This window comes from Mirounga leonina, unplaced genomic scaffold, assembly GCF_011800145.1.
Source record: "Mirounga leonina isolate KUSES-001 unplaced genomic scaffold, KU_Mleo_1.0 Mir_179, whole genome shotgun sequence".
NCBI classification, from domain to species: Eukaryota; Metazoa; Chordata; class Mammalia; order Carnivora; family Phocidae; genus Mirounga; species Mirounga leonina.
The window spans coordinates 6,673,972-6,699,091 of record NW_023270466.1 but is presented as its reverse complement, the minus strand read 5'-3'; the positions used below and the strand labels follow the sequence as shown (position 1 = coordinate 6,699,091).

Sequence of the window (25,120 nt, the reverse complement as noted above, 5' to 3'; positions counted from 1 at the left end):
ATTCCAGCACTATGGCCAACAGATGACAAATAGTGAGTGAAAATGAAGAATACCACCATTCATGCTGCTCTAAAATGACTAATATCCTTATATGACCTACCAGTGTACCCAATTTAGCATTAACTTGAGGCAGTAAGAGCTCAGGAGCCTTGACGTGATAGCAAAAACGGTTGTGCCTTATGTAATACTTTCATGCAGGAATTCCCAATGACAAACGTTTTCTGAACTCCCACTCTGTTCTGTCTGTTGCTAAATTGTGGTGTTTATGAACGTGTATGCCAGATAGAGTTTTAACGATCTAAAAAAATATTTTTTAAAGTGAAGGACACATTCAGTCCACCTGAATTTTTTGTTCAACTGCTAAAGTGAGGGTGTTCTTCACAGGCAAGTTATTTTGGAAAATTAGACTGATTTGTCATATTGGAAAAGTAAAATGGAGTAAAAAAAAAAAAAGTAAAACCTCCAAAACAAAATAGAAGCCAAAGGAACTGAGGGAAAAAAACAAGAGAAGACAGAAGGATTGAAAGACTATAGGGATTTAAGCTTACTGACACTGTTGAGCCTGAGGGAAGCCACTTACCATCTCATTTTTAAAAATCAGTAAAAATAATACATCTGCATTAAATAATCTCCAAGAATCCTCCAAATTCTGAAATACTATGGTTCTCTAGTCTTATACTTTTGCTTTATTCATCCTAGAAAAATTCAGAATTCGTATGTGTAGAGACAGGATTCTCAGATGACAAGGCAATAGGTGTTCCCATTAAATGGCCATGTCCAGTTGATACCACGGTTCTCACAGAGGGATAAAATATAATTTGAAAAGGGCTGTTAAGTGTTTAACTTTCTTTAAGTCACCAGGTAGAGTCAATCAGAGTTCAATGAGATCTTATATCTCTAAGCTTTATATTGTTAATGAGAAAACATTATTTGAAGAAATAGTATTTTTTAACTATTTGGAATCTTCCAACTATTCTAAACGGAGAAATTCTTTTAAGAAGTAACATCTATCCAGAATCAGTGGCATTCCTATACACCAACAATAAGACAGAAGAAAGAGAAATTAAGGAGTCGATCTCATTTACAATTGCACCCAAAACCATAAGATACCTAGGAATAAATCTAACCAAAGAGGCAAAGAATCTGTACTCAGAAAACTATAGAATACTCATGAAAGAAATTGAGGAAGACAAAGAAACAGAAAAATGTTCCACACTCATGGATTGGAAGAACAAATATTGTGAAGATGTCAATGCTACCTAGAGCAATCTACACATTCAATGCCATCCCCATCAAAATACCATCCACTTTTTTCAAAGAAATGGAACAAATAATCCTAAAATTTGTATGGAACCAGAAAAGACCCCGCATAGCCAGAGGAATGTTGAAAAAGAAAAGCAAAGCTGGCAGCATCACAATTCCGGACTTCCAGCTCTATTACAAAGCTGCCATCATCAAGACAGTATGGTACTGGCACAAAAACAGACACATTGATCAACAGAACAGAATAGAGAGCCCAGAAATGGACCCTCAACTCTATGGTCAACTTATCTTTGACAAAGCAGGAAGGAATGTCCAATGGAAAAAAGACAGTCTCTTCAACAAATGGTGTTGGGAAAATTGGACAGCCACATGCAGAAGAATGAAACTGGACCATTTCCTTACACCACACACAAAAATAGACTCAAAATGGAGGAAAGACCTAAATGTGAGAAGGAATCCAACAAAATCCTTGAGGAGAACACAGGCAGCAACCTCTTCGACCTCAGCCGCAGCAACTTCTTCCTAGACTCATCACCAAATGCAAGGGAAGCAAGGGCAAAAATGAACTATTGGGACTTCATCAAGATAAAAACCTTTTGCACAGCAAAGGAAACAGTCAACAAAACCAAAAGACAACCAACAGAATGGGAGAAGATGTTTGTAAATGACAATTCAGATAAAGGGCTAGTATCCAAAATCCATAAAGAACTTCTCAGATTCAACACCCAAAGAACAAATAATCCAATCAAGAAATGGGCAGAAGACATGAACAGACATTTCTGCAAAGAAGACATCCAAATGGCCGAGAGACACATGAAAAAGTACTCAACATCGCTTGGCATTAGGGAAATCCAAATCAAAACCTCAATGAGATACCACCTCACACCAGTCAGAATGGCTAAAATTAATAAGTCAGGAAGTGACAGATGTTGACGAGGATGTGGAGAAAGGGGAACCCTCCTACATTGTTGCTGGGAATTGCAAGCTGGTGCAGCCAGTCTTGAAAACAGTATGGAGGTTCCTCAAAAAGTTGAAAACAGAGCTACCCTATGACCCAGCAACTGCACTACTGGGTATTTATCCCAAAGATACAAATGTAGTGATCTGAAGGGGCACCTGCACCCCAATGTTTATAGCAGCAATGTCCACAACAGCCAAACTGTGGAAAGAGCCAAGATGTCCATCAACAGATGAATGGATAAAGAAGATGTGGTCTATATATACAATGGAATATTATGCAGCCATCAAAAGTAATGACCTCGTGCCATTTGCAACGACGTGGATGGAACTGGAGGGTATTATGCTGAGTGAAATAAGTCAATCACAGAAAGACATGTATCATATGACCTCACTGATATGAGGAATTCTTAATCTCAGGAAACGAACTGAGGGTTGCTGAAGTGGAGGGGGGTGGGAGGGATGGGGTGGCTGGATGATAGACATTGGGGAGGGTATGTACTATCGTGAGCGCTGTTAATTGTGCAAGGCTGCTGAATCACAGATCTGTACCTCTGAAACAAATAATACATTATATGTTAAAAAAAGAAGAAGAAAAAGATAGCAGGAGGGGAAGAATGAAGGGGGGGGAAATTGGAGGGGGAGACGAACCATGAGAGACCAATGGACTCTGAAAAGCAAACTGAGGGTTCTAGAGGGAAGGGGGGTGGGAGGATGGGTTAGCCTGGTGATGGGTATTAAAGAGGGCACATTCTGCTTGGAGCACTGGGTGTTATGCACAAACAATGAATCATGGAACACTACATCAAAAACTAATGTAATGTATGGTGATCAACATAACATAATAATAATAAAAAAAAATATTTGTCAAGGAATAGCATTCTGAATGGAGAAAGAACATCAGCATTTGTCCTGAAATGTTTGTGTATTTCAAAATAAAATGTGAGAATTCAAAAAAAAGAAGTGACATCTATCTTCTATGCAATTGGAACAATGACCAGCTACGAGAGTTAGAATCTAACTACTTCTCGATAAGTAAAGATTATTTTTGTCAGTCCAGTTCATTGTTAAATTAGTTTATAACTCCTTTCAAATGTATTTTTTCTATAGAATTCTTCAAGACAAATGAGCCATAGCTCAAGCTGGGTCCCTCATCTATAAAATTAGAGAACCAGACATCTTTCATGGTTTTCTAACATATGCTATTATTGGAACTGTTAACAATAAAAATCATATTAAGACACTGGAGAGAATAACAGGGAGTTTCACTGATCGCCTTTACTGATCAGCAATAATCATAATTACAATAATAAAAATTTCTATTATATTTTGAGTAATTTCAATGTCTTTCTTGCAAGAAGCTGAATGTGTTTTGTACACAATAGCTCAACAGACATGTTACTCCATTAATCCTGGTAACATCACTGGGAGGAAGGATGCCACATCTACTCATTGCTACCAGCTAGGAGAGGACTAGGTGTGTATATTTAAAGTTAATATCAGATTCTCCTTCCTCTGACTAGGTAACAGGTGTTCTTCACAAATTACATACTATCTTTCTGAATCAATCCCGGTTCCAAAGATAGAAACTTTTCATGCCAACACTAGTTACATAATTACATATAAAAACAAAATTTAAAAAATCTTGATCTCTACTAAAACTACTTGAAAGAACAACTTTCTGATATAAATTCCATAATATTGGCATCTAGCTATAGAAAGAAAAATGATAAAACCATGAGAAATCCCACCCAGTAAGAGTTAATTTTGTTACATGATGAAACCATAAACTTTCCTTACTCAACTACTCCATAAACCAGTCATTTGTGAACCATTACTTTAAACCATCATGCCATTCACTATCCTGAAAAATAGGATAATGGAATGCTATATCTCCCCAAAGTCGGCTTCTTTGTAAACAGTCCATCCCTCCTTGCTGACTCCAAAAGCTGTATAAACATACTGCAATCAAATCCACCATAGCTCATAGAAATCCTTTCTTTAAGTAATCTACAAAACACCAATCTAATACAAATACAAGAGAGAGATGTTCTTACTAACACAACATTTTGTATTTGCAGTATTCTGAACAGTGCTTAAACCTGCACGGGTTATAAAAGGCACCCTTCCCCGTGCCTCCCCCCCCTCCCCTCCCGCCCCACCCCACCCCCTACCCCTGGCCCGGGCTGACAGAGTGCTTAGGCCTCTCATTTACACCACACTGCAATAACATAAAGAAGGGTTTACTATTAATCCAGGTTTTACTACAAAGCGACCCGTTATTTCTCTGTCAAACACTGGCAAGAGTGCCAAGTGTCTGTCATCCAATTCAGGGGATTAAGTCTTCTTTTATAGTCTGATACTTGTACCAATTTATACAAAATACAGATATAGTTTCTTAGAGTCGGTCACAGTCTATATGTGGTGCGGACTCGGGCCCAGAGGTTGACTATGACAGCTGGCAGGAGACAGAGGGGAGAGTACACCCCCTCCTCTTGGTCACCAGTCCCAGTTGCCATGGTGATTAATCCTTAATTGAATGCTGTCTTTGTACATATCTTTTCAGAAAACTTTAAGTATACTTAAGTTGAAAACATGCAGTTGATTGAAAAAATGAGGCCCCACATCACAAACAGGTATAGCTAAATTCTGTGACATACTTCCATATATTAAAAGAACAAATTAACTCTAATAAAGGTATTAGCAGTCCTTTCAGATGCTTAAAAACATTTCTTTCCGGTCTGAGTTTAAACCTAAATCACACAGATTTTCCCTCTGTTATCAGACATCTCATCTTCAGAAATGGCTCTAAAATATCTAAGTACAATTTAAGGCAAAATGAGTTCTTATTTTATCTAATCTGTATTACTAAATAACCAAGTTTGATTAGAAATTTATTTTAGGAGAGAGGTTTCATTCAAGATATCTATAAAATGTTAGATAAATAGAAATTAATTTATAAAAGTATAAACTGTAAGAAATCAAAGGAAACATGGAAAAGATAGTACATTTTAGGCCTTTTAATATATGGTTGAATTTGAAAAGCAGGTTCAGAGCTCTTGTCATTTTGGTTATCAATAATTACATCAAAAGGACTGAGAAATTCTGAAGGACCATAGGAGTTCATCTAGGATTGTGGTGTGCATTACTTCTTTTTTGTAACTTTTCCATTTAGTATATTCCTTTGCAATTTAGTTAAAAGCTCTTACACTCAACTACAGTATTCCTGGGAAAGTGAAATACTTGCATATTGTGACCACTGTTAATGGTGTGTCGCCTTCATACAAATAAATAGGATTTGTTTCATTTTCTTAGGAAGTGAGACAGCACATCTGCATCTGGCTGCAGACACACACACAGACCACACACAAGCCTGCGCGCACATGCACACGCACACACACACCACACGCAAGCCTGCGCGCGCACGCACATGCACACACACAGACCACACGCAAGCCTGCGCACACATGCACACGCACACACAGTCTTTTCAAACACAAATAAAGGTCTCTAATAAAACTTTGGTGACAGACAAGAAGCACTCAGAAGAATTCTCAGTAATAAAAATTCTGGATGTGAGCCCCAAGATGAAAGATACTGTACTGTAAGGTGGGAGGTCTGGGGATTTCTGGAGACTTTAGAAGCCAGAGGTTTGCAGATATTTTCTGACACTATGGCTGAGTCTCTTTTGCTTTCACCTTGCTTTGTTTCCCTTTACCTTAGTTTATTCTCTTTTCTTCTCATAACAATTTTTAATTTTTTTTCAAAACTACAAATTCACTATTGCCACCAACACACTACAACTCTCTCAGTGAGTGACACACGTATCTCTAACCAAAGATGATGGTGTGTTTCAGTGATCTACTCATTAAAGGTGTTTAAGTAATTCTGACCAGATATGATGAAATCGGTGCTTGTGAATTTTTTTTCACATGTCATATACTGTCCCCAAGTGATTTTTGTATATAGGTAATAGATTACAACTTTCAAGAAATTACAGCCATATTATTAACCTGAGGTTTTAAATGGTAGAGGTAAAATCTGAGGGACTGAATCTTACTCTGTTGGAATTTTACTATATCAGGTATTGATTTAAAGAAGTTGGCCGCTGAGATGAGCATGTTTGTACAGACTGTTCTTGGCCTGCTAGCATTGGTGGCATGGGATTGGACCTCCTGCTTAGTGGCTTTAAAACTTCCCGAATATTTTACACCCACTATGATTTAGTCACTAAACAACACATTTCTTCATACACCCTGAAAAAGGTTTACTAAGTTGGTCTGTGTGTGATGGGGAGACATACAGCCTCAAAGGGCATATTAGAAATCCTAGGGGATGAGTATTTCAACTTGTTTCTTGGTAAGAAATGTCCCTCACTCCAAAAATCACTGTGAAGAGACAAAGTTTCTGATGAGATTGTGCTGTCTACCTCAAGAATGCTGGGGCTAAAAAAGATTGAGCATTACTGGGATTGCTAATGTAAGGATAAAGGAACTCCCTTGCCCCTGGTCCTCGGCCCAATTAAGGGCAAAGTATATTTCTTCCGTTTTCATTTTTACAACTTGCCTTAAGAAGGTTCCAAAGGGATGTTTATTTCTCTTACATTTAGGTGGTTGCTTCTCAGGTCCATTTTGGGAGGAATTATATGAGGCTGCGAATTTCTTTTCTGAGAAATATTTAAATAAACCAACAATATCCAGTTAAATTACTTCATTAACATCTATGACAGGGGTTTGCCAAATTATCCGACATTTTCACATTAAAATTTGTTTGGATAAGAGCATGGTTAAAAAAAAGGGTGTATGGTGAAAAAATAAAACCCTAAGAAAAAAACAGCTGTCTATTTAAGAGATTCTGATAGGCTCTTCATTCTAATATAGCAAATTTCTGGCATATTTCTGCTTACCTTTTTCAGATAGCTCCTACAAGGTGGACAAACTATAGAAATTGCTCTCTACAGTGTTGGTTGAGATATGGTATATTCCTAGATCAAATGAGAATATAAAAAGGCAGCATACGTGGGTCATGAAAGAATGCTTTCACGTGTTATATCGTGGCATTGTGCCTTTGGATTACAATGAAAAATGCTAAACGCACAGTCTTTCAAGTCCATTATTCCATTTATTCTAAGGATATTATCAGACAACTGACTGCTCACTAGATCATTCAGTAGTCACCATTTAAAATCCCAGGGGACAAATTTCCCTCAAATTAAGTGCTAGGAAGAGCCTTTTTCCTCCTTCGAAGAGCTAGCATTTTTTTTTTCCTTTTTCTTTTCCTTAAGGACAACAATTTAGCTCAGTGCTTCTCAGCAGGGTGTTATGGCATTTTGAGCAGAACAATTCTTGGCATGTGGGATGGCCCTCCCTCCCCCACAACAGCCATTTAGTCTCCCTGGCCTTCAGACATTAATGCCACTCGGGTACTCAGTCACTGTGACCACCCAAAGTGCCCACACACATTTCCAAATGCAGTAGTTGAGAAAACACTAAATAAATAGTTTACTTCCTTTGTTTTGTCTACCAGGAAACTCAATCAAACTTGTCATTTAAGAAAATATCTGGGTAAGAACATTATATCCTATATATCTGCATTTAACTTTCTCTTAGTCCTGAACTTCTAGTTTAATTTATATTTTCCTTGTCTCTGAATTTCATTCTGTATTCTGATTTTATTGTTAGGACAATCCAGATCCTCTGTGGAGCCAGAGGAGGTACAAATAAATAAAGACAGCTTGACAGTTCAGAGGCATTTTCCCCCCTTCATTCTTAAAAGTAGTACCAACTAGAAACAAAGTATCATTGTTGTATACAGTACCCGTTTTTAACTCCTACACATCAAGTGGTAGAAAAACTTCTCCTCAGACACTCAGCTCTTAGGAATAAAGAATAATAAGCCAAAGAGAAGAAAACATTTTTAAAAACATTTGATGAAAGTGACTATGTGTAAATAAGATACCACATTTACATAAAGCCTTATTTTTATATAACAGCAATTTTAAACAAGAAAAGCACATAGGATGTATTTATTACTTTTAACATTATATGAATCCTTTTGCTAAAAATATAAATTCTAGGGGCACCTCGATGGCTCAGTCGGTTAAGCGTCTGACTGTTGATTTTGGCTCAGGTCATGATCTCAGGGTCATGAGATAGAGCCCCACATTGGGGCTCCATGCTGGGCATGGAGACTGCTTAAGATTGTCTCTCTCCCTCTCCCTCTGCCTCTCAGTCCCCCACCCACACTCGTCCCCGTGTGCACTCTCTTTCAAAAAAAAAAAATATATATATATATAGATTCTATATGAAGTTAGTTTTCATGTGTGCCTTCATGTTAGATGAAAAATTCTGAAGGAAATCTAATCATACACTTCCCTTTTCTATATGAGCGGAAGTGGTTTTGATTCTGATTTAACTGCATGATTCCCTCAGATTTCTCATTTTTTAGCAAACTTTTATTAAGGGAAACTGCTAAGCAACTCAACATTATTAGGCATTTAAATATAGATGTGCCTTTTAATATAAAACATTTTAGCAAAACAGTGCTCCAAGTGGCGTTCTGATTTTTACACTTGTTTGTTTATTGCTTATACACAAGTCTTAGTAGCCACTTCGGAGGGAGTATTTAGAGAAGATCCTATTGAGTAACTTCTAAATACTAAAGATGTCAGGACCCTACGTTCTCTTACCTTAGAAGTGCAAACAGCTACATTGGCGGGAAGCTGGGAAAACTGCTTCAATTCAAACACATCCCGTGCTGCCCATCGGCTCATGTGATTTTCAGCTTTGCTGGATCCAATCACAGTCTGGTTGGAGTGAATATAAGCCACTTCCTGAACACCATCTGGGAGGCAATTGGTGTTTATTAAGTGATGTCTCGTTGTGAAGCAATATGGTTCCATGTACACTTTAAAAATTATCAGTAATATACTAAAAGAGAAGTTATGCTTGTTCTATTCTTAATCCTCAAGAAAAACATTGAGTTTGTATGTTAACATCACAATATTCTATTTTTTATAAAAATTGAAAAGAGTTCAAATATACTGGTCTAGGTTAACTTGGAAATGACTTTCCCTTCTCATCAATATGAGAACTTCTGAGATTAGATAACAATTTTTAGATTTAAACCTGAAATGAAGGTTTCGGCTAAGAAAAAAGTCACAGTGAAGGGTTATCTCCATGGATTTGTTGTTTCTATTGATTAAAAAAAATGGTTTACTAATTTAAATAGAGTGCTGGCCTCATCTATCTGTTCCTTTAAACATGTACTTAATTACAGCAATGGAGTGGGAGCATGGGGTTTATGACCAGGGAGTTTCATTTGGTTGGCTTTGTTCAGTTTTACTGTTTGTATTTTGTCTTTTTTGTACATATGCCCAGAGAATGTCAAGATTGGGAGCTTTTTAGGAAATGAAAAAAATTAACTTACAGCTTTTATCTGAAAGAAGTCTAAAAAAATGGTTACATTTTTTATTGCTTTGCTTCTAGGTACCTATAATTTACTTTTAAATTGTGGTCATAAAAGAGAAGGCTAGAACTGAGGTCTGTAAAAGCTCCCTCAAACATCTCTGGCAATGAACCTTAATTATGACCTTCAACCCTTGTGCTGTTTCAGTCCTGAACCTCTCTCAACCAAAATTGACAATTGTGAGAAAACAAGATGTTAAATAACAAAAAGAACAACTAAGATAATATTCTCCTTAAATCTCAAAATACCAGGTAGCATGTACGGCAACAGTTTTAAACCTCTAGAAGGATCAAGTATTCTTCTGGTAGAAAATTTACTCAGATTTTTCTTAATTTTGATGACACGTTTTATGTACTATTCAAAATAGCATTAGTTCCACACTACGGACATCTTTTACACAGTAAAAAACAAACACAAAGCTCAGCTAATCTTTTAAAGAACAGTTTATGCAACGATTCCTCAAACCTAAATCTAATTATAGCACACAAACCAAAGGATAGTCCAGTACTTAGTTACAAGGGTATCAAAATATATATCATAATGAACTTGTGAATAACCACAAAAGAAAGCTTGATATGTAAATAAGTCAAACACAATGATTATAGTTCCTATATCAAACTATCCTTGCTTATATATCAGCTTCTTTCACATAGTTTTTTTTGGGAATGAGTCAGACACTTTTAAAAGCAATGCTAACTCTTAAAATCACTAAGCAAATTCTCAGCAGATGGTGGTAGCAGGGTAAGCAATTTTTCAATCTCTGAATCCCTACGTAAAACAGCCAGCAATAACTGAGTGAAACAAAAGGCCATGGACAACACATACAACAAATTAAGATAACAAGACACTCCCCCATGAACCCTAAAATACAAACAGATGGGGACAATCCACCAACAGCTACACTGTGCACAGCATCAGGGTGTGGGTGAAGGAAGCAACAGGGTGGCATCTGATGGATCTGAGAACAGAGGGCCTAGAATAGCCAACAGGTGTGCCCTGGAGAGCACAGTGGGCCACCTGGAGATGAGTTGGGAAGGAACGGGGATCGGGGAAGGTTTTCCGTTCTCCAATGCTGAGTGAGTGCAGGGGGCTTACGATAAGAAGGCCTGAGAGAATGAAGCAAACTAGATCTTAGGAACTCTCCAAACTGACCCACCAGGGCTCCCAGGTCAGGGCCACACAATGAAGAAACTGCTGGGAGGGAGTCAAAAAGAACAGGATAGGAAGATTAGGAATGAGGGAAAGAGATGGTCTAAAGCAAAGCAGTGGGTACGGATAGAGGCAAGAAATCCCACCACAGTTTTGAGCACTGTACAAAAAAACAGATATGGATCTTTGTGAAATTAGAAAAAATTTCCTAAACTCTGCCTCACTTAAAAAATTCAGGGAAAATAATTTCTATAAAAATGAGCAAGACGGTCAAATCTCATAAAAATTATTATGAGAAAAAAGAATAAGCAGCAGAATGAAAATATGCCATAAACATATGCTCACAAAGCAGATTAAAATTGTAACTGACTTCAAAACCAGGTAAAAGACATTAAGAAAATAGTAAGATACAGGAACCAACAACATAAGTCAGAATTAGAATAACTCAGAAAAGGGTGGACAGGACTCAGGAAGATTTAGAAATTAAAAACAAATTTAGAAATGAAGACTAGACTGCAGGAACACCTGCAGACTGAGGGAACAAACAATAACTAATGCTTTAAGAAAAATGGAAGGATATTTTTAAAAAGCAAAAACAAATGAAAAAGATAAAGGATTTCAGACAATGTGACAAATACTGAAGACAGGCAAAGAAAATTGAGTATTTGAATAATAGAGGAGTCTCTGAAGAAGAAAGCCACAGCAAAGGAATAGAAAACGTAACTAAAAATACTAGTACAAGAAAGCTTTCCTGAAATAAAAACCGAGTTGAAACTATATTATGACAATACTGACCCAGAATAACCAACACTGCTATGGACTGAATGTTTGTGTCCCTCCAAAATTCGTATGTTGAAGCCCCAATCCCTAGCGTGATGGTGTTTGAAGGTTGGGCCTTTGGGAGATAATTAGGTCATGAAGGTGGAGCTTTAATGAATGGGACTAGTGGCTTTAAAAAAAGAGACAACAAGAGAGATGATTTTTGTGTCCACCATGGGAGGACACAGCAAGACAGCAGTCTTCTGTGGGCCAGGATGAGGGCCCGAACCAAGAACCTGACCATGTTGGCATCCTGATCTTGGACTTCCAGTCTCCAGAACTATGAGAACTAAAGGTTTAAGCCACGCAGTCTGTGGTAGTTTGTTACAGCAACTCGAACTAAGACAAACATTCAAACACAGTCTAGTAAATTTACTGGACAATAATGAAAAGAAAAGAAATTCTTTAGGCATCAAGGGGGAAGAAAAAGAACATGTGATACAACACTCCATGCCAAAAGAAAAGGAAGCCTCATATTTAAAATACTGAAGAAAGTGTGAGTCAATGATTTTATGTCTGGCAAAAAATGACTTTTAAGTATAAAGGGCACAAACTATTACCAACAGGAATCTCAGGGAATATTATTCTCATGAGCACTTCCTGAGGGATCTACTAGAAAATAAGCTTCTGACAACCAAACTGTCTGGTGAGATGCTGACATAAGGACTGAAGAGGAGCATTAAACTTATAGTCACCTACCCATCAAGACTAAATGAAGTCTGGCGAAAGGGCTGTGATTCAGATGGGGCACATGGAGGGGGCCCTTGGGGTGGATGACAAAGTTCTCTATGTTGACCTAGGTGGTCTTCCCTTTATCCTGCCACCCACCCACTTCCTCATTTGTGCCTCAGTGTAGCATCTTGATTATAGAACTATTTTACAAACTGATTTAAGAATCTCTTACAGAGCTATTTGAATGCACAAAACAAATATGTAACAAAGTTTTCAAAATATATCTATAGTTACCTAAAAATTTATCCATTGACTCATACAGCTGCTCTTGATTGACAACTTTCTCATTTGAAAATTTCATTGATTTTCTTGGCATAAAAGTGCCATTTTCCTTATGGTTAGGCAATTTTGAAGAGAAACTGATTCTAGCTTTTATAGTTTTTGGTGTATGACTCTGTTTAGAGAAACTGATGTGGCGGACAGTTAAATCGTCATCTGAGGATGAAAAATCATCAATGGCTTGCGAGTTACAATCTCCATCTGCTGCATACGGTTGATTTGTTTTCTTCATTGTTTTAGGAAAAGTGAAAAGCTCCTTTTTACTTTCCTTTCTTCTCTTGAACCTCAAAGAACTAGTAGCTCTTCGCTTTCTTACTCTTGACTCAGAGGAAATTTCAATGTCATCAGACTCATCACTAATATCATTACTGCCTTTTCTTTTCATAATAGATTTCAGCGTCATGTTCTCAGGATTTAATTGTTTTGCAATTTGTCTATTTCCTTTGACATCAGTCTTTCTATCATCACCATTATTTCTTATTTTTACAGGATTTTCTCTTTCAGAATTTTGAGATCCATCCACGAGTGGCTTAAACTTTATACCATTCTTAGGGCATATCTGAGTTGTATACTGTGTGGGAAAGATGACATCACTATCTTCTGATTCTGTGACATTCTGTAAAACGCAATGGTGGTCACCTGTATTTTTAAAATTTTTCTCATCATCAGACTCAGAAGAAATATTTTGTTTGAAAATTTTCTCACTTTTATCAAAAATACATTTTTCATTTGGATTTAGGATGTTAGCTAATTTCTGGCGTTTTGAAGTACCAAGAGAGTCATGACTTTTCTGAAAACCAACATCTTTGGCTTCTGTTGAAAGACACATGGGCTGTTCATCAGAACTTTGATCATCAGAGGCAATATTTCCATCACTATCCTCAACTGCTTTATAGTTTGTTTCAAACAATTTAGAGAAACCACAATGGAGTAAGGTAAGCTGTCCAGCAGAACATGAAGCTTTACTTGAGTCAGAGGCTTTGTTTTTAGCAGTCTTTATTCTTGAGTTTCCCACTGATTCATCATCACTAAAATCACTGCAGGGATCACATGCTTCTTTTGTTGGCAACTCCGCAGGTTGTTCTAGACCTCTATGTTCTTGACAGTCAGGCTCTTTAGACTATATAAGAAGCAGTCACAGAAACATTAGAAAATGTCAAGATAATATCAAATCTATCACACTGGAAGCGTATTAAATTTGGGCAGGTAACTAATATATCACTTGGCATTTTCGAAAAATACATTTTATAAACAAATGCAAAGGATTTAATATTACAGTCTGGTACATTCTTTTTTCAAGTTGAATAACTTTCCAAAATAAATAAAAGTTTGAACAGACTACCACGTAATGAAATTATCTATAAGGAAAACAAAGAGCAGAGGAGTCAGCTTCTAAGATGTAGGGACTGATTCTGGTCTCGGAAGTGAAAAGTACACAGCCTGCTTACTGTAGTCCAGCACATAGTTCCAATCACACTTTAAGAAAAAAACAAATTTGTAGGCATTAACAAAGTAAAGAATTCACAACTGGAAAACAGTTCTAATAGATTAAAAATAAGATCTGATAGAATCTTGACCATCAGAAATAAAGAAAATATTTTAGATATTCTGAAGCAAAATTTGCTACAAATTTAAATCCAGTATTTATTATTTTTTGCATCAATCAGAGCTAAATATATCCTTCAGTTTCTTAAAACCGAGGCTTTATTAGTAAAAGATTTGGGGAAAGTATTATCCAGTAATACTTTTTTTTTTTAAAAATCCAGTAATACTTTTGCCAACATTTGCTACTCATGTATTTCTATAAAGTTAGAAAAATATTCACCCCATGTTCCAAATCATCAAGCTAGTATAAATGTATAGTTAAATCCCCAAAAGCAAGAAAAAACCAACAACAACAATAACAAAGAACCTTCCACATGTAGATTCTTTATTAAAGAGGCCTTACGATGACAATATAGATTTTGTAGTATGTGAGATGACATAATACCAAAAAGATCACAAGATCAAGGACTCAAAATATGTTTGAGTCAGAGAATAATTTTGATGTTTGGATTTAATAATCTTAAACAGACACTGATTACTATTTTTCCATTTAATTTTTTGGTTGGTGAAAAACTGTTTAGTTAGGTTGGATTGTTCACCTATACAGTGTATTTAATTTTGGATTTATAGTTTGGTATAGTTAAAATTCCGGTTTGGATGTAAATGATGGGTGATTGTTCTTGACTTTGTTCTTATGATATGAAATGTGAAATTAGCCTAAACTGTTAATTTAACTGACAGTTAAATTTCTGTCTGACTTTGTGTCCTTGACTTTTTTTTTAAAGACCTTTTTCTTTACACCCTGAAAAATGAAGAGAAAGGAAAAATAACATAAAATTGTCCCAATACATGTTTTCTAGGAGTCCTAGGCTACAGATTCAAAAATTGCTTACCGTTTCTTGTTTGTGTACGGGAGGTTCCTCTTTCAACCATGTTGTGGACGTCATGATCCCGGCTTCCACTTTGCCTTCTCTCTATAAAGAATGCAAATAACTATAAAATATGGGGTAGAAACAACCAGATAAACAATAGCAATGGCATGCTAAAATTTGGAGTTAAGAAAGGCAAACGGAGAGCAGCTTGCTTTAGCTCTTTTTTAAAAAAATATGGACCGCTTCGTGACTTTGCATGGCATCCTTGCGCAGAGGCCATGCTAACTTCTCTGTGTTGATCCGGTTTTAGTGTATGTGCTGCCAAAGCAAGAACTGCTTTAGCTTTCTTAACGCTATTTTTCAATTTTGTTAATTACTATAAACTCATATACAGTTTACATAACATTTTAAAATGTTCATAATTCTTAGGTAGTAGAGAGGTACAGCAGAAGTGTCCTGGGCCCCAAAAGTACTCTTATTTCTTGTCTTAAAGTGTCTTTTTCAGATAGAAAATAGTACTTTTCAGCCAACTCCACTAATAGTTCTAGTAGGGGAGAGAGAATGAAAAAAATGTTACATATTTACCCAATAACAATATCCATAGCAACTATGTCTACATAATAGTTATAGTAAGGACATATGATTAACATCTCAAACACTACAGATAATGCTGAATATTGGTAACTTGATATTCTAGCCTATATTGCAGGCGTATTTATTGTTCATATTCACTAAAATATGTTTATTGATTCCTTTGGTGTAATAAACATCAAATGAAAAGGTCTATCTAATATGAAACTAAAAAAATACCTAATAGTGTAACAGGTTTGTTACATCTTTTGGGAAAGTATTTATGTTTTTAAAGCTTTTGGTATACCATTCAGCAAAAGTACTTAATGGCCTAGATTCTAGACCATTAAATTCTCCTTCAAAAGGAAGTCAATTTATTTTTCTTTTAAAGACTTTGTTGACTGAACAAGGGGAAATACTATTATCCTCATCAGAGTTACAAATGCCCAACTTACAAATACACATATCTACCAATGGCATGGTTCCAGCCACCTGGTATCCATGGTAACAAGTAAAAATCTCCCCTCCAGAACTGTAGAGAATGAGAAATAGTTCTTTGAGATCTTTTCTTCCGATGGTTAGAGGCTATTATTGCAGGGGGGGGGGGTCTCCATCCCAGTACTATATTTATCCTTTCTAAAGCCAGATGGCTACAACAGATGGAACAGGCAGCACCAGAAATCTTCAATCCTGTTGGAACCCCTTTGTGATAGGTAAATGGCAACTCCAGTCTTCTGTTTCTCAGGCCAAACACCTTGGAGTCATCCTTAACTCCTCTTTTTGTTCTCATACCCTGTATCTAATCCATCAGCAAATCCTGTCAGCACCACCTGGGTAATATATACAGAATCCAGCCACTTCTCACGCCATCTACCACTATTGCTCTGGTCCAAACCACCATCATCTCTTGGCTAGATTATTGCAGTATCCACCTACCTGGTGTTTTGCTTCTGCTTTTGTACTTCTATATTCTAATTCTTAATATTTAATCTAGATTATAGAGGTCAGACTATGTTTTTCTTCTGTTCAGAACCCTCTACTTGCTTTTTGTCTCACTCCAAGTCGAAGTCAAAGTGCCCACATGATCTGGCTTCCTGTCATCTCTCTGGCCCCATCTCTTGCTTTCTTGCTCACTCCCCTCTGGCCACTCTGGCTTTCCTGCCATTTGGAAATTCTGCTGGGCATGCTCCTCCTGCAGGGCTTTTGCATTTATTCCTCTGTGTAAAACACATCTTCCTCCTTCATCTCTTCAAAGAATCAATTGCAACCTCCTAGTGAGCACTTCCTTGGCTATTCCATCTAAAACTGCAATGCTCTTTCCTTGACAGTCTTCCTATTTCCCTTCCCTGCTCTAATTTTTTTATTAGGATATAACTTACATATAACACTGTGTACACTTAAGGTGTGCAACATGTTTTGACACATTTATCTATTGCAATATGATTACCACCATAGCTTTAGCTAACATCTCTATCATGCCACAGAATAATCACTTCTTTTTTGTGGTGAGACCATTTAAGATCCACTCCGTTAGCGACTTTGAAGTATATAATACATATTATTGACTATAAGCATGATGCTGGGCATTAGATCTCCAGAAGTCATTCATCTTCTACCTGCTCTATTTTTATTCTCAGAGCCTATTGTCATAAGACTATATGTATCATTTTTTTGTTTATTATTTGTTTCCCCAAAATAGAATGTAAAATTTTTGTAGGTAGGACTTTTTGTTTATTTTATTCATTTCTGTATGCCTAGCTCTATGATGGGTAGTACCTGACATTTAGCATATACTCAATAGATGTTTGTGAAATTAGCCCTAAATCTCTCTCTCTAAAGGGAGATCATGATATAGATAAAGTCAGTGCAAAGTAGAACTAAATTGCCTGGAAATCATCAGATTAAAAGTGTTCTATAAATGAAAATTTCTACATTTTAAAACATTTTAAAAGAGATTTTCTACAACCTTTAAAAATTAAAAATGTATTGCAGGAAGTGAAATAATTCTTTTGTTTTTTGATATATGCTTCAATTATATAGGGCTTGGAATAATAATATATTTTTTATTTTTTTTATTAACATATAATGTATTATTTGTTTTAGGGGTACAGGTCTGTGATTCATCAGTCTTACACAATTCACAGCACTCATCATAGTCCATACCCTCCCCAATGTCCATCACCCAGCCACCCCATCCCTCCCACCCCCCTCCACTCCAGCAACCTTTTTTAAAAACATTGTTTGGCCAAAAGCAGCATGAATCTAACCATGCCTGAATAATTTTTATTATTATTATTATTCTTTGTTTTTTAGGGGAAGAGATATTTATTCTAGCCTGTAAGCACCCGGCTTGAGTAATTTTAAATTCTGGCTGATAACAAATGAGCAATTTTAATTCAAAATTTAATTTAATATTGGGGTGCTGATGATGTGCCTAGTAAGAAGTTAAGCATATTTTACCACAAACAAAATATAAGACCAAGAGAGTCCTGTCATTAATAAACAATCCTGGAGGAGAAACAAGATATACTTAGGACAACCAGAAAACAAGAGAACTTTTCATTTAATAACTTGTCCTACTGAATGTCTTACCTAACATTTGCTTAAGGAATAGGCTGCTATTCTGATAAAACAAAGAACTCAAATATTTGATAAATGAGAGAAAAAAGGATAAGTCATATAATGCTAACATACGTTATAGACAATATTTTTAAATGAGAAGCACCAATATAGGTTGGTATGTTGGGTATTACTCTGAGAAGGAAGTAGGATCTGAGGGGGGCCTGGAATACTAACAAGGTTACTGATTATACAAAAGGAATGGGAAAGAACAAGTCCATGAAAGAGATGGTATATTCAAGAAAAAGACGGGGACTTTATTTTTTTAAATTTATTTTAAAGTAATCTCTACACCTAACATGGGGCTTAAATCCACAACCTTGAGATCAAGAGTCGCATGCTCTTCCGACTAACCCAGACAGGCGCCCCAAGACAGGGGGACTTCAAATGGGCCACTCAATTCAAATAGTTACTATAAAACAAAAATTTAGCAGTATACATCAGACACTGTACAATAGTTGCAATATTCCCAGGATATACACAGTACATGCCTCCCTCTTAGCCATCTTGCTTAACATGATATTACATGTTCATAATGTAAGTGTTCTCTTTCACCTCTCATCAAGATGGTCTAAGTTCTTTAAGGACAGGGACCAATTGTTCTTGACCCATTTTTATGAAACTGACTAAATCAATGAAGTACATGAAGGTTTTACTACAAAGTCCTGGAAGTTAAGGGAAAAAATCTTTGAGTTTTCTGAGACTCATTTTCCTCATCTATAAGATGAAGGGATTGAAAAAGATGATATTCCAGGATTTTATGATACTCACATTGGTATCAACTAGAAAACAGGCTAATACCCTTAGTATCCTGACATATCAAAGAATTTAAGCGATTTTTAAAAAAGGATAGAAATTTCTGTTTGAAGAATAAGAAACATCTGTATGCTGAGGATGAACACAACTGAGAGAGTTTGAAATATTGGTGTGGAATTTTTATTGGGAACAGAAAACAAAAATCTCCATGAGACATGAGAGTGCATCTCAGGGAGTATTTGGTAACTTTTAATCAAAACACATTTTATATTTTTGTTTATTTAGGAAAATCTCTCTCTCTTTTTTTTTAGTTCCTGACTTTAGCAGCTGTTCTCAAAATAATATATTTCTCTTTGCCAGTCTGAATATGGTCTTGGAGGTCATACTATCTACTATATGTATCTGTATTTGTTTGTATACATTATTTACAACTACACATGGGGAAATCTTAGTTTAGAGGTAAAATAATTCACTTCCTATTTTTCTAAAAGTCAAAATTCTAAACACAAGGCATTTTCACTAAGAAAACCCCAAATGTCTTGAAAAGGTAGCAGCAATTATATTTCAAGTTTCCTGAGGGAGAAAACGGTATTTAAAATATCATTGAAAAGTTCAGGGAACAATTTCACACCTCGAGGATGTCCCTCGTAAGACAAGACCCTTGGGACCTTAGTTTGAAGAGATTATAGACCCCAAAAAGCTCTCCTCGATGCTCTTTTGATCCTTGAACCGCTTCAAAATATCGCTTGGCATTTTCACTTCCAACCACCACACAGTGAAGTTGCTAAAACAGAAAAAACACAAGATACTTTTGAAGTGTTTGCTCCAACAATATGTCAGAATTTCCTGGCATTCCCTGTATATACACAGCTTTAGCTGGAGCAGGCAGAATCTCCTTAGGGAGGAAATTTTATTTTAATTTCCCTGGCAGATGTTGCCATTATGGTGAAATAATAGTAATCGGGCCAGTCTTATTGAAGAAGAGATCTTACATTTCCTATTTTATCTGTTTTCTACCAACTGAGTCAAGATCCCATCACTATGCAATATTCATTTGATGTAAAACGTTTAATGATAAAAGGGTACATTTGAATACAGTTTTCTCCTTTCTAGACTCATTACAACAGGAACTACTAAAACTGACAAAAATATCCCTATTTCACCCAAGTTAAATTATAACCTAAGTAACTACATGATAATTATGTTGCTGTCAAACTAACTGCGTCCATCGTTACATTGTCAACCAGCAGCAAAAACCAATCACTGTTTAGAAACACTGCATCTTTGAAACACTTGAATATAGAAGGAACCTTGAAGGACATATACCACTTTAGTAACAACAATAGTGTACTTCTTTATTTGTGAGGTATTTTACTAAATGCAATGTAAATATAATCATTAACCCCATATACACTTTAAAATTTCTTGGAAGAAACACAGACTGCACAGAGTGGAAAATAACTTCAGTGTATTGTTGATGTAAGGATTAGTAAGAAGTGATACCATATTGTGATTTAAGTTGATTTGTACTGTAATACATTACTCTAGGCAACTAAAATAATTCTTATTAATAATAGCTGCTATTTATTGAATACTTACTACCTGTGTAATATTTGTACATACTCTCATTTAATACCTACCTATAAGACATTATTATCTCTCTTTTTAGAAATAAAGACTTAAGTTTAGAGAAATTAAGTGTCTTCTCATAGACTGCCCAGCTAGGAAGTGTCATTTCTAGGATTTATACCTGGATTTGGTTAAATCCAAAATTAATACTTGTAAAAATTTCTCATCTCCAGGATGTCCCTTTTAAAACAAGACCCTTGGGAACTTAGTTTGAGGAAGCTTTGGATCAGTATCCAAGTTGATCAGTTGGTATCAATATTCTAGAAACAGGCTATAGTCTGGGAAAAGTGAATCACCATAGCAACTGATGTACCTGATGGTCCAATTGATGATTTTACCCTTTGCTACTGACTCTCCCTTAAACTAAATATAATCACCAAAGTAATTTGTAAGCATTAATCTGCATCTTTGTAAGTTCCCTACCAAAGTTTTACCACAAAATTTATAAAAGGCACATTATTTTGTACGTAAAATAAGTTTTCCATAGTGGCTCCAGTAAAAGTGAAGGTCAGATACATCCATCTATAGGCTGCTATAAGAAAATAATGTTAGAATTAAAGAGGGTGAGGAGGAAAAAACCAGTAATTGGAAAATGTAGCTCAGGTTCTGGCTTAAGAAAAACCCATTCAAGGCTACAAAACGTTTGGATTTCTTCATAACAATGCACAAAGTGTACATGAGGTAGAAAGAAAACAAGCAATGTTCGCCATGCTAAGGAGCCATGACACCTTCTTCCATCCTCAAGACCAGTAGCGTGGCATCTTCATATCATTCTGACCCTCTGCTTCTGCTTTCCTCCTTCTCTCCTTTCTCTGAACTTCCTGCCCAACTGTTCCCTTCAGTGATTACTTTGGCTCACCCAGAGAATCCAGATGGGTTTGTGGAATTAGGATGTGGACATCTTTGGGGGAACATCATTCAGCCTACCAGAGTAAGGACATGTAAAAAGAATGATGGAGGCTTGACAAAATGACACAAAATCCACCTTGTCTCACTGGACCAAAGTGAGGCAGTTTTAATATCAAAATATACAGTGAAATTCAAGAGACTGTAACCTATTACTAATACAGGATCCCATGAGTCCATATAGATTAAATAAATATATAGAAAACAAGGGGACTCTTTTTTATGGTAGAAGAGCAACAAAGAAGAAGGAATAATGGAAATTAGAAAGTCACCATCTGACAATCATCATAGTGGTAGCTGATTCAGGTGGGAATTAGCAATGAGTGCTAAGGCTGATGGGTACAGGTTTAACAAGGAACAGGATATTGGCATAGTCTCAGAGGATGTCCCCAGAAAATATTTATCAATTATAAAGGGAAAAAATGGTGACTGCAATGATGAAAGCTGACAGGCATGAAACTGAATGGAAATAAAGGTCACCACCAGGCGCCTTCTGACCAATGCAAGGAGAAGAGCACAGAATTGTTTCTGAACTATTTGTGCCAGGGGTTCTTGGCTTGAATCTGGACATGAGGAACATCAAATGGACCTACTTTAAAGGCGAGCTAACACAAGGAAAGGCCTTACTCTTTAACACTGTGAAGGTCATGAAAGACAGGGAAAGCTTGGGTAACTAACTACTCTAGGTTAAAGAAAACTAAAGAGACATGAAAAGAAATTCTCTATAACCACGATCCTGGTTTCGATCCTGAACCAGAAAAGAAAAAGGAGACAAGAAATTGCCAGGGAGTTGGTGAAATCTGAATTGAGTTTTGTGGATTACAAGGTAATCCATGTTAGTTTCTTGATTGGGATAACTGCATTCTGGAGAGGAGAGCAGAGGGAAAAAGCCAAGTGCAGGACAACACACAAAACTGAGTATTTATATGCAGTCAACTATTCTGATATGTACATATAAATAGGAGAGTGTCCTTCTTTGGGGGAAATAGACACTAGAGAACTTAGAAGTGATGTATCTGCAACTTTCTCTCAAATGGTTCAGAAAAATAAAGATCATGGCTGAGGGAAAGAGAGAAGCAAATGTGATAAAATGTTAACAAGTGGGGAATTTGGGTGAAGTTAATTGGGTGTTCTTTGGGCTATTCTTACAATTCTTCTGCAAATACAAATGTATTACTAAATTACATATATCTATTCACCTTTCATATATATTTGGAGCATTTCATATAATCTAAAATTTGGCATTCAGAAATTAAAGTGAATTTAGATTATATGAAATGCTCCAAACATGAAGGAGTACAGTTTCTTTGTAGGTGTTTTATTTTTTAAAAGTATAAAATGTCTGAATGCATTATCACAACAAATGCAAACAAAATATCAAAGTGATAGTCCCCCTTGAATAATACAGATCATCCTTTATAAGTCTTAGTAAGATTGTAATGTTTAGGTATATCCTTCTAGATCTTTTTCAATGCAGTTAGAGCTATTTATATATACACACAGAAATAACTTTATGCATCAACATAATTGATATACTTCTTCTGTGAGTCAGGTTTTTCGGTCCCACTTAAAAATGTCTTAGAGGTCTTGCCAGATCAGTACATCTGGTCTATAATTTTTTTTTTCTGTTGCGTGTATCAGAATTTATGTTATCATTCTGCTACTACAAGACATTTAGGCTATTTCTTTTTTTCATTTTTTTAAACAAATACTAATAATGCTGAATATAAATCCTTGTTATCCTTCACTGTGTGTATATGAGAGTATTTTTGTCAGACAGATAAGGAGAAGGTGCTATATGTTTTAAAATGTTAACTTAGCCTATAAAATAAATGGACCAAGTTATATTCTCAAAAATAGTATGAGTACCTCTTTACAAATACTCCCGCCAACAATGAATAGTACCAATCTCTCTATATCCCTAAAACCACTCCCCAAAACAAAAACCCACACACAAAAAAGTTTTTGCAGAATGTGCATAACACAGTATTGTTTTTTTTTATGTTATGTTAATCACCATACATTACATCATTAGTTTTTGATGTAGTGTTCCACGATTCATTGTTTGTGTATAACACCCAGTGCTCCATTCAGTACATGCCCTCTTTAATACCCATCACTGGGCTAACCCATCCCCCCACCCCCCTCCCCTCTAGAACTCTGTTTCTCAGAGTCCATAGTCTCTCATGGTTCGTCTCCCCCATAGTATTGTTTTATTTTATATTTCTAGATTACAACTGTGGTTAGGCATCCTTTCATATATCCATTAACCATTTGTATTTTTCCTTCAATAAAATGCCTAATCATAGTCTTTTTATTGGTTTGTGGAAGTTCTTTATGCACTATAGATGCTAATCCTTTATTTACCATATACATGGACATTTTCCTCCTAGACACTTTTTATTTTTATTTTAAAGATTTATTTATTTGAGAGAGGAAGAGAGAGAGAGAGAGAGACTCTGCACTGACTGTGGAGCCCGATGCAGGGCTTGATCCTATGACCCTGAGATCACAACCTGAGCTGAAACCAAGAGTCAGACACTTAACCCACTGTGCCACCCAGGCGCCCTCCCAAAAAAACTCTTTATATTGATTATCTGGACATTAAAAAGGGCATATAGGGGAGCGTTTCTTGGTTCATATTCATGTGTTTTAGTCTATTTCTTAGCTCCATCTTTAATAATGTGTACCTGGTATTTTCTGATTTCTTGTTTCTAAAAATTATTTTAATTTTTTATTATTATGTTCAATTAGCCAGCATATATTATTAAGGAGGGCACGTGTAGTGATGAGCACTGGGTGTTACATGCAACTAATGAATGTTGAACACTACATCAAAAACTAATGATGTCCTAGATACTTTTTAAATTTGGCTTGTAGGTCCTTTGTCATACAGAAGTTTCACATAAAAATGTAGTTAAATTTACAATATTTGCCTTTGAGGCTGTATTAGTTCCCTAAGACTGCTTTAACAAAATGCCACAACCTGGATGGTTTAAGACAACAGAAATTGATTCTCTCACAGTTCTGGACGCTAAAGTCTGAAATCAAGATGTTGGCAGGACCACACTCTCTCTGAAGGTTCCAAGTGAAGACCCTTGGTTCCTGCCAATCCTTGGCATTCTTGGTTTGAAACTGCATTACTCCAATCTCTGCCTCCTTCATCAAGGTCATTCTCCCTCAGTGTCAGTTTGTATCTGAATGTCCCTCTTATAAGGATATCGGTCATTGGATTAGGGTCCACCCTAATCCAGTATGACCTTATTTTAACTTGATTACATCTGCAAAGACCCTACTTCCAAATAAGATCCCCTTCAAAGTTACACATAGGGGAAGGGCTTTAACATACCTTTTCTTTGGAGGGGGCACACAATTCAAGTTCTAACAGAGACTTTGTTAAAGATTTTTACATTCATGTTCATAAGAGATATTGGTCTGTAATTTTCTGTTCTTGTAATATCTTTGCCAAATTTTGGTATCAACATTTTTCTATCTTTCTAAAATAAGTTACAAGTGTTCTCTCCTCCTTTGTTTTCAAAAAGAATATCGTTTGATAG

General features: G+C 36.1%; 1 protein-coding gene, 1 long non-coding RNA gene and 1 other non-coding gene across 4 annotated transcripts in view; 1 reads left to right on the top strand and 2 right to left on the bottom strand.

Annotated features, from left to right (window-relative positions):
• The window catches only part of LOC118023341, a 134,479-nt gene that overhangs the window by 28,334 nt on the left and 81,025 nt on the right, over positions 1–25,120 (top strand). The gene's annotated exons all lie outside the window — the stretch shown is intronic.
• The window catches only part of ERCC6L2 (ERCC excision repair 6 like 2), a 129,085-nt gene that overhangs the window by 22,972 nt on the left and 80,993 nt on the right, over positions 1–25,120 (bottom strand). The window contains exons 14-17 of one of the 2 annotated variants that reach the window (XM_035024456.1): positions 19,660–19,812; positions 15,105–15,185; positions 12,622–13,786; positions 8,909–9,063 (exon numbers count right to left, since the gene is read on the bottom strand). In XM_035024456.1, the coding sequence (XP_034880347.1) occupies positions 8,909–9,063; positions 12,622–13,786; positions 15,105–15,185; positions 19,660–19,812 (1,554 nt within the window). The remainder of the gene's footprint in view (positions 1–8,908; positions 9,064–12,621; positions 13,787–15,104; positions 15,186–19,659; positions 19,813–25,120) is intronic. The other variant, XM_035024457.1, reaches the window with a different exon arrangement.
• Positions 15,312–15,413, bottom strand: LOC118023381. The gene has a single exon (XR_004682788.1). It is a non-coding gene; the product is annotated as a U6 spliceosomal RNA (small nuclear RNA).